The sequence below is a fragment of the Rutidosis leptorrhynchoides genome, chromosome 10 (assembly GCF_046630445.1).
Source record: "Rutidosis leptorrhynchoides isolate AG116_Rl617_1_P2 chromosome 10, CSIRO_AGI_Rlap_v1, whole genome shotgun sequence".
Classification (NCBI taxonomy): domain Eukaryota; kingdom Viridiplantae; phylum Streptophyta; class Magnoliopsida; order Asterales; family Asteraceae; genus Rutidosis; species Rutidosis leptorrhynchoides.
Window position 1 is genome coordinate 326,126,457 of NC_092342.1, and position 10,695 is coordinate 326,137,151.

A 10,695-nucleotide genomic window follows, 5' to 3' on the forward strand; every position below is an offset into this window, starting at 1 on the left:
TCTTGCAGATAAAGGTATGATCACTAGAAAGTCGAAATGATGGTTACTCCACACATTCGTGGTTGAGGTATGACCTAATTTAAATTTATACACAAACTTCATTGCTCTTGAATGCTTTACTTAACGATGTTTAATGTTATTTTGAAAAGGATTATGCTACGTGGATTTGAGCAGTTGGTATGGCTACTAGAAAACCTGAGCAAATGTTATTTTACTTTCATAAAGAGATCTATACAATAGAGATTTCATAAAGAGATCTGTACAATAGAGATTTAATAGAGATATCTATAGAAAGGAGATTTTTTTAATGTCATTTAAGCTATTTTACTTCTATTTTGTGCTCTCGGTTGGATTAGGGGATGCGTGTGTGTATATATTTCATATAGCTCTTTTGTTTGTTTGTAGTTCAAGCATTAAGGGTAGTGTTGACATCTTTGAAAAATGATGTGCAACTAGCAGACTGAAAACTTAATGTGACCGATTAGTGTGGAGAGTTATGGGGTGCTATGGAGGAGGGGTTACACTGCTGTTGTTTCCATGTGAGTTTGTTTGTTGATTATTTTTTAGTTATGTGCGGTGTAACTTTCAGATTACATACATTGTATCCCATGGTTTAGTATGTATTTGACGGAACCATCAAAACAACTTTTGTAATATCATTTTTTACCAACTAATACAATAGCACTCATGTATGTTTTATATAAAAATATTGTGAAATTGTTGATTATCTAGATTCTTAGGCCGCCGCAAAGCGCGGTTGGCCACACGCTTGTTACATACAATCTTATTCACATCTAAACATCTAATTTGGTATATTTTTGAAAATTGAACCGTTTAAAGATGTTATTCATTAAACCCTCACCTTAATAGGTATGGGCAAGAAGCATTACTAGGGCTAATTAGCCGACCATTTGTTGCAAACTCCAAAAATGCCATAGTTTCTTGACATCCACGAATATCCGGTTCGAACCGTAAAAACGGTGGGAAGAACAACCAAAAGCAAGTAACGAGGACACAAGCCAGAGTTAGCGGCCGAGACACAAAGGATGCAAATTCAGCTTTCCCTTTACCGCTTTCTTGATCGCGACCTCTATGATCATTAATACTCCATGTAATAGGAAAAAGCAAGTAACCTCACCATTAGACTTTAATCTTCCGATGTTAAAAAATATAAACTCGTGCATCAACCCTGAAACAAGAAACGTAATAAAGATTGCAACTAGTGAGGCCCATTTTCTTGACATCCAGCGACTAAAAACAGAGCAAACAGGAACATATATAGTTGGATGGAGAGTGGTAGTGACCATAAGATTCCACCTTTTGCCCCAAAAGTCTTGAAGGGAAGTAGCTAGATAAGGCTCATCAAATTGCGGCTCCAACTTCATATGCACCATGGTTCGAGCCACATATGCAACCATGGCTAGGATCATCTCAAGTGCCAAGTAAATATGGATGCAATACAACGACAACCTCAAGTTTTTATGTATATGCTCATTATAATCATACACTTTAAGTAGCATTCCTAACAATAAAACCTTCACTAACACTAGTTTCTTTGCAATTTTCTTGCTTTCTTGAATCGGGCTTTGGGAGCGTGAAGAGGTCTTGATCGGTAAACATGCCATTGCGACAAAGCGTGCTAATGGAACCGGTGGGTCCGATGAAAGAGGGCCTTTTCCATAAGCAAACAGAAGAATTTTGAAGTTTGCTAACCATGCTATGAAGAAAGAGGTTAAACCACCAAGGTGAATGGTGGTTAGATTGAGTGGCAGCCATAGAAATAAACATATTACAATTGATAAAGCCAGAAGCCTAATGTTACCTTTACATATCAATTTGCCTATAAAGTAAGTATAAATGAGACATACATATACTACTATCCAAACCAGAATGAAGTTGTTCACCTCTCCCTTCATTATGGTCCCTTTCCTTATTTCAAGTTGTAATAAGAAGATGAAATCAATTTATAATGCAAGTAAAACAAGTAAACAGACAATATTTTCCATGATTAAGTTATCCGGATAAAGCGAGTAATGTAGATACGCGTAAAAGTAAACGAGTGAGGTTTTTCATCTCTTCAGCTACCCGGAGAAAAAGATATTTTTCAATCAGATGTACGCAGCCTGGGTGCTAAATAGGTTTTCAATCTGAGACTTTTTTGTGGGGAAATCAAAGCTCAATTAGAGTATCCTATGAAGGTTTCGCTATAGCCAATAACTTAAATATAAACTAGTAGTCTTCATAAACAGCTATGCGATTGCGACTCTTGTCTTTCATCGTTGACATTTATCTAATGTATACGATATATATTTTTATATTTTGTATTTTATTTTTGAACAGCTGTATACTACCTACTATCTTTGTTTATAGCTATTTGCATTTTCTTCTAATCAAGTTGTAATTAAGAAAGAATACAATTAGCACACATAGGTGCCATAACCAATGGGAAAAAGCCAATAATTTGAATATCACGTAACCACAAACTTCTAGTCTTCGTAAGCATTCACACAATTTAGTCCAATGAAATTGGGTATGCTACTAATTAACATGAAATTCCATTTCCTATGTCATTCACAATCATAACGTATTTCCTCACTATGACTAATTATTGTCACATCAACATCACATGAGCACTTCCTTACCAAATCACTCATTTTTTTTAGCGAAAGAAGAGAACTTTTATTAAACAAACACGATAACTTCATCAAAACGATGAAGTATCGGATCAAGATACAAGTTGGAAGCATAAAACTACAAGAAAGATTACACTTAACATAAATCTATTGGCAAAGTAAAAATGGATAATGCTCTCATACATAAGCTTGTAACCTAGGCACTAACTTGAAATTTGTGAACAAAAACTCAAACATGGACATAACCTTTTGGAGAAGCCGGATTTGAATGAAATTTTTCAAACATGTCCATGATAGTATCTTCAGGAAAAACCACGCCTTTTTAAAAATTGCAAAGAAAATCCATCCAGGCCCCGTGCTTTATTGCCATCCAATTTTTTTTTTTTTTTTATGATATTAAAAATCTCATTCGATGATAAGGGTTCTACAAGACAGGACACTAGATGAGCTGGTACACGGCCCAATTTAATGTTGGCCCAATCCATTTCGGTGACAGGCTGCTGACCATAAAGAGGAACAGTAGAAAACAGATTCTCAAAATATTTTACATCGAATTCTTTGACTAGAAGGATCTTCTCCCCAAGATTCTTGAATTGCTAGAAATTGTATTTGAAACGATTGACAATTGAGCCCGCCATACGACCTCATGACTTGTTATCTATGTCGCGGATGTTCCATGAGACGAGCCACGTGATTTTGAAACTTTTTCAAGCGTATAATCGTCTGCCATGTTCTCAATTAAAACTCTGAAATTGTACATCTCTTCTTTAAAGGTGATTTCCTTTTTTCCAAATCCAGCGTTAACGTGATGAGTGCTAGATGACCCTTGACCGATAACGTGATTGATTTCACTCGTAGTGTCGAACATATCAGAAATATTGGGTATTTCGTCGATATAATTGCAACTTTTTTCTTTTCCACACTTTTTGGAAGGGACAGAAGGGTCTCTGAGAAGGACTTCTTTATTACCAAATCACTCATAATCATGACATACTTCATCACAATAATTGTAAACCACTATATTATTTAATTAAACTTAAAATCTATTTATTATCATTATTATTTTGATTATAATAATAATAATAATAATAATAATAATAATAATAATAATAATAATAATAATAATAATAATTATTATTATTATTATTATTATTATTATTATTATTATTATTATTATTATTATTATTATCATTTAAACTTAAACACAAAATACAAAGCAACATATTAACATGAATTTCAATTCCAATTATTTATACTTTCACATTTTGCGGATTACATTATCTGTTACACGTACAAAATTGTTGAAAAACCTTAAATATAGAGTATAATTTATTTAGAGAAAGCATGTAGCTTAAACTCATTTCATTGATAAGAATGTCCAACTAACTTCCATTTCTCCCCAATCACTTTTGGGCACCTGAAAGGCCTCCCAAACAGCTTGAGACGAGACCAAAGTATCTTGAGAGCAGTCACACTCATCGACCACCGTAGCTTTTATATTTATATTGTTGTAAAATATTTCGATAATATCATAACACGTTTGCCCTTGTGCGTACAACTTAGTGGGCAAAGACACAATAAACGAGTCATTTGTATGGTATTTACCGTCACACTCGGCTGGCCCACTATCTCCACCCTTCACAAAATTGCTAATCATCATAGTCGCCTTATTTGTAGTACTAGTCGTAGTGACTGTATGTTTGTGTATCAATTTTCGAGCACGCTTTAATTGATAATTCTTGTGTGCATTGAGCGAGGTAATATGTAGAAAAAAGAACGCAAGAAAGATTATAGTAACATGTGATTGCTTCATATTGTACTCTTTAATCTTATCTTATTCATAGTGAGTGTGTTGTGAAGAAAGTGAACATATAGTATCTGGTTTTTGTCCTATACATGGATAATAATTCAATATTAAGTGGTTTGATTAATGCGAAATATAAGCCGGCCCATTACAACGTATAACAAAGACAAGGTTTCTTATTCATGGAAATTAGTCAAACAAGGCCATAGCTAATGCCATTTTCATGGTGTTGTCGTAAAAGACCAAAATTGATGGTTGACCTTTCTCAAATTGTTGAAAGACAAAAAAGGGAAAGATGACCTTATATATATTACTATATACATCATTGATTTTGTGACGTTGTTTCTTCAATGGGCCTTATAAATGGGACGTACTCATGGGCCTATCAAATCAATTCAACGACCTAGTATACAAATGTTTTCATATATTCTCATTCTTATAAATTAATAGTCCACTCCCATAAACAGATATGAATAATAAGATGAAGTTTTTTTATGTCCTTAACTTTTGCATGTAAGATAAGAAAATAGATAAAAAGTAAGAGGTAAAAGTGTAAAGTAAAGAAAAAGTGATAAAATTTCTTAAACTGTGTGTGTTTTTTTTTGTCTGTGAACTATTAATATAGGAGGATGGAGTATTAACTTTCAAGTCACCTATTAAAACATCTCGTTGAGTTGCCAAGACTTCAAAAATCAACCCAAAAATCTGCAGCATGTGTTGGTTTGTCAAAAAAGCATATATACACTCTTGTACCACTGGCTCACCTAAATATAAAATTTACCAAGTACCGAATAAGTTAATGAACCGTTGATGAATTACTAGTACGAAAAACAGCTGTTTGTTTTAATATTAATGCATAAAGTATCTCGTTCCACGCATCAGGAACCCCAGGAAGACACCAATGGCTGCAATCTTGTCTATGTGCAGCTGCAGGGCTCAGATTCGGGCCAAGATAATAAAGAGACGGGTGCCCGTCTTTTCTCCTAGATGACATATAGGTCGTGTTGAGTATGCTCAATACTTTTGTAGATGACTCGTTTGATGAGTTATTTAAATGATTTGAAATAACGTCTTTGAATATATGGTATTCGGGCCAAGTTGAAGATGGTTGTACTTGTACGGCACCTAGAATTGGTAGTGTTTCTTTGTGGCAATTTCCACCGGCTCTCCAGTTCCCGCCTCTGCAAACATGATAATGATCAGGTTGATTTAAGTTGTGATCTATTTTTAATAGGTCAAATAGGTAGAATCGAAAAATAAAGTGAAAAAAATAAACGTGTCAAAATGGGTTAAAGTTGCCCACCATGTACCTTTGAAGAATACAACCTTCTAAACCGATTACGATTTGAATAAAATATTGGTTTCATAGTATTAGAATATGTAAAGATATTAGTATAGTCTAGCCCAATTGTATATATGGGCTCGGTCTGTTAGGGTTTGGGTAGGTGATTATGGTTCTGTCTCATTAATTTTGGTGGTCAAGTTCGAGACACAAAAATGAGCCCTTGATATTTAAACTCAAAATTTAATAACAATTAGACTTGCTGACTTGCCTTAATAATCTGTTAACTAATCTTTTTAAGCTCATAATCTGTAAACTAATATTTTTAAGCTCATAATCTGTGAACTAGCTAATTCCAATACAAAATCTTTGTTTGTATAATATTCTGCTACTGTAGATAAATAAATGCATTATTATTTTTCAAAATTTAAGGCCCCTCCAAAATTTTGGGTCATGTTCGGTTGCACACTTTGTACATGTGTCGAAGACGCTTTTGTTGACAAGTCAACTCAAGCTTGCCCGATTCGTGCTAAAAACTACATTTGGAGTTTTGGACCTCTTTATTTACATGTTACCTAATTCAACCAACCCATCCATTTTGCCAGTTTTAACGATTAATGAATTTCTCGGTAAAAGGATCGAAAGATATGAAAAGACGAACCTGAAATGCACAGGGGCGTATGTACGAAAAAACACTTGTGTTTTTGTTTTATTTACATCACTATTAATCCAAGATATAACAGTGTGTAACGCCTTTCTGTATGCAGTTTCAACTTTCATTTCCATCTTCACTTCTGCTCCTTCTTGAAAGTAGCAACCTCTGACCATTTAAAAGAATCTAATCAGTATATGTAAATTTTACCAACAATCGCATAAGTTAATTTGACCTCTAAATAACCAGATAATCAGCTTCAAAATACAAATACAAACACCCATAATATTTATGAATTTTTTATGACAGTAAAAATCAAATTTACCTCTACTTTACGCACAAACGGACTACAAAATTTGTTCATAAGTAATCAAACAGAATAGATTCAAATAAAAGGAACAAATAAACTCCCTCCAATGAAGGAAGACGATACAATTTGAGGTTAACCAATAGTTCAATACCTTCCTCATACGATACTACAATTTAAGAAACATTATAACTTTATTACCAAGAGTTCAAAACATTCCACATAAAATATTACTATTTAACAAACTGTACGAACTTTAACAATCCCCGATAGCGTAGTAGTTGGGGGAGGTCTCATGTTCAAACCTCACTAGCAGCATTATATTGGGTAGCCAAAGAAAGGGTCCGAACCGGTTATGGGTTAACCCGAGTAGGCCATGTACATCTGAGTAAGAATACTCGTCTTCCCCGGGTAGTCTAAACAGGGAAACCCTTATCTTCTATTTACAAACTTTATTAAACAATTGGAATCAATTAGAAGCACATCTAGAAAAGTTGATGCTAAATTTGTGAACAAAATCACACCATTAATGTATTACAAGCCACAATTTGACCCTATAAGTCAAACATATTCATGTAAGTAACCTATTATATAAACTCATAAAACAATGGAAAACACATTTTGAAAGAGTTGTAAACATCACATCAATTATGAATATACTGAAGTTATAGTTTGACCAAAATAAGTTAAACATACACTTATTTAAGAATAGTTGGAATTTATAATAGAGATAAGTGGCGTACCCCCTTATGGTCTTCTCATTGTTCCACCAATGTCCCGTATTAAAAACAAGAACATCAGCATCGCGCCAATTTAACGAAGTCCAATCCATTTGGTCCAACTTAAGCGTAGTCCTAATCTTCGGAAGAGAATTAGGAGGTGGTCGACTTTGCAGAACAAGAAACGGGGCTCTATAATACTCAACAGTGCAGTTGTAGTCCCTAAATTTGAACACCAAGAACCCTTTGTGTTTAGTGATTGGATTACCGTTTACTTCGTATATCCAATCGTTATTTTTACTAATTGCAGAGGATAACATGCAAAGAAGGGACTCCCATTGGTTTCGGCCAATCGAATCTCCAACAAAGACTATCCGCTTGTTCCTCATGTTTTCCAACATTCGTTTCGCATCAAATCTATTTTCAACACAGAATTAGTAATATATATATATATATATATATATATATATATATATATATATATATATATATATATATATATATATATATATATATATATATAAGACCTATTGCAACATGAGTCAAAATTTAATTTAACAGTCATTGCCATAAATGGTTTCATTAATTAAATATGCATAAAAAACCTTTTGTGGTTTTTTCAATTTGATATGCGTAAAAAAGATCTACCCATATCAAGAATGTGCTTTCACAAACATAATCTTATACTCATGAATTGATATCTAACTATTTACTAAAAGTTCACTAGACTTCAAAGGTGTCAATTTCAACCCGTTCACTTAAAATGGTTATGTCATTTTGACGTTTGCCTTAAACAGGTCAAAAACCGGATGCAGACACTTTTATGCCCCACGAAATTAGACAAAAGGCTGACAACTGTTACAACTAACTTATAAGCATCAATTATATGATTAGAAAATAAAATAAAAACCAAGAAAGAAAAAGAGGGGTGTAGTTAATTAGTATAGTACCAAAAACCAGAATCTATAATCAAGGGTAACATACACAATCAAAAGGGGTTTTTAATTTCAATATTATTTCAGACAACTGTTACATCCACCTGACTATTTCGGTAACAAACTTAAAACTTTCACAACAAGTTTTTGTCGGTATATGCATCTTAAAGCACTTAGGTCTGCGACTGCTAAAAGGAGTCGTTACCGTAACGAAACGCAAAGGATATGGTGTATAACTGACATTTCCTATTTACCTCAAAAGTCAAGGATCCTTGGGCATTAAGATCCGAATTCGCAGCAAATAAAGCTTAAGATTTCCTTTTTTTAAATAGATAACAAACCAGAAGTTTAATACTAATAAATTAATGTGAGCTTTTTGTTTGTAAAGAGTCGTTTTCAGGTCACACGCAAGCAAAACAGTGATCAGAAATCAACGAACTGCGCCACATTAGTAAGTCAAACATAAAACTAGAGACGTTCGTTCTAAGATTACAGTTTTCCCATGGACTTTGGTAGGTTATTGAATATGTGTTGTTAAGTTATTATTATCTGATTGTCGCAACTTTAGTCGCAAAATTTTGTTACTATTGTCATTATTATCGGGGTTAAATAATCAGTTTTTTAATTTTAACAGTGAACCAATTAAGCTTATAAGACAACGGATAATGGTGACGCCTACGTGGAGTGAAAGAGGGGTACTTTTTGGGTATGACGCTGACATGGCCATGACGGGGGAATGAAGGCGTTGTAATGGGGGTCTTTTGTAAGGGCGTTTGTGGGTGATGTGTCAAAATATAATTGGAGGGTGGGTTAAAAAGTGGTGAAAAAAAGTAGGAAAAGAATTAAAATAAAAAAAAATCACAAACGCACATGAAAATGCCCGTGCTTTCTTGACAAACGCCCCAACACAAACGCCCACAAACGCCCCATTCCAGGCGTTTGTGGGGCGTTTCTCTTGACATGTAGGCGGCACCAGGGTGAGAAACGCTGCGTTATCTATGGTCTAACTAAAAAAATAAGATAATGTTTCTTGTCAATCAAATGCACAGCTTTGCCAATCACACCTCCTTCCCTTCACGAGTCAATAAGTCAAAGTCTTTGACCTTCCCCAGCAAAAGAAAAGAATAAACTGTAGTTGATGTACCAACATCTCATTACCTATCATTCTATCTTAATCAATCAAAATTAAGCTAAAATTAAACTTGCAAAAATTACATAAATTCCCAATTGCATAACAATGAGTTACCAAAACATAAATTGTATAACAAAAATACAAAGATTTTTGAAAAAAAAAAAAAAGTAAAGGAATTGAATAATTAACCTGGGCAAGTTACAATCTTTAGGTTGCCAACGCCACTTGGTGTAAAAAAAATCAGGGCGTCCATTTTCAGAGCACCTAAACCCTTCATCTAAAAACCTGCAATCTTTAGATTGATACAGTGGATATTGTTCATCCCACAACCAATCACCATCAAACACGTCACATCTATCACCATCTTCACTCAAAAAATCAAATCTTTTTCTACTACTACCATAATTAGAATATTTATATTTATTATTATCTTTTTTCAACCAATTAAACTTTCCATTCTCACTTTTTAACCCAAAAACACCCACATTAACAACACTTTTATAATCCAAGTAAATAAACCCAAAAATTATAAAGACAGCTACTAACAAAAAACCCAATATCCCTAATGAGGGTTCAAACAATTTTAAAGATTTAAATTTCTTCATGTAAACTAATGAATTGAAGTCTTGATGAGATGGGTTTTTCACCATATGTAATAAAAATTGTTGCTTTTTAGGAAAAGATTAAAAAAATAAGAGATTTGATGTAAATTGGAAGCAAGAGCACATTAATAATGGGGGATTTGAAGAGATGAATGAATCATTGGGTTTTGTTGTGTTGCTTGCTTGATAAATGAGTAAAGTTAAAGTAGCATTCATGAAACCGATTTGCTTTCTTTTACTTTAACTTCGTGTAGCGTTTTTTGGTGAAGACGAGAGGATGATGAGGGTATTATTGGGATTTTGACTATTTGAGGTTAATGAAGAATGTGAAACAACATTGACATCTTTCGTTTTTTTACTAATCAAAGGCATCATGTGTCGGTTTTATTAGTGCATTTTTTCTGGTATGTACAAGTTAAACCCTCGCACTTTGACCATTTACCTATAGAGCTATGTACTTTTAATTAGGACTTATATTATTCGAGCTACTTACAAGCTACTTGAGATCTAACAGTTCTATTTGCTAGATGATTGATTAGAACCAAGCTTAGTTGATTAGAACATAGGGGCACCAGGATAAGTCCAAACCAAGGTTGCAAAAATCGGAACAAATCGCCAAGAACTCAGTG

At 33.7% G+C, this 10,695-nt stretch overlaps 1 protein-coding gene and 1 pseudogene across 1 annotated transcript; both read right to left on the reverse strand.

Annotated features, from left to right (window-relative positions):
* Nucleotides 1-819: 819 nt before the first annotated feature.
* On the reverse strand, nt 820-1,916 carry LOC139873637 (acyl-CoA--sterol O-acyltransferase 1-like; annotated as a pseudogene).
* Nucleotides 1,917-5,093: 3,177 nt separating this feature from the next.
* On the reverse strand, nt 5,094-10,361 carry LOC139872662 (protein trichome birefringence-like 10). Its single transcript, XM_071860590.1, has 4 exons — nt 9,654-10,361; nt 7,422-7,814; nt 6,381-6,539; nt 5,094-5,618 (listed from the first exon to the last, which is right to left on the reverse strand). Exons 1-4 carry the CDS (start codon nt 10,112-10,114, stop codon nt 5,234-5,236), a joined length of 1,398 nt encoding a protein of 465 aa, XP_071716691.1. The 5' UTR covers nt 10,115-10,361; the 3' UTR covers nt 5,094-5,233.
* Between the last annotated feature and the right edge of the window lie 334 nt (nt 10,362-10,695).

What these genes read in the sequence shown, in the direction of transcription:
- LOC139872662 (XM_071860590.1), bottom strand. Translation starts at nt 10,114, where the DNA reads ATGGTGAAAAACCCATCTCATCAAGACTTCAATTCATTAGTTTACATG. An exon ending in AATGAGAAGACCATAAGGGG is followed by an intron (nt 6,540 to 7,421) that starts GTACGCCACTTA and finishes TTAAATGGTCAG; the next exon opens with AGGTTGCTACTTTCAAGAAG. An exon ending in TACGCCCCTGTGCATTTCAG is followed by an intron (nt 5,619 to 6,380) that starts GTTCGTCTTTTC and finishes TCATGTTTGCAG; the next exon opens with AGGCGGGAACTGGAGAGCCG.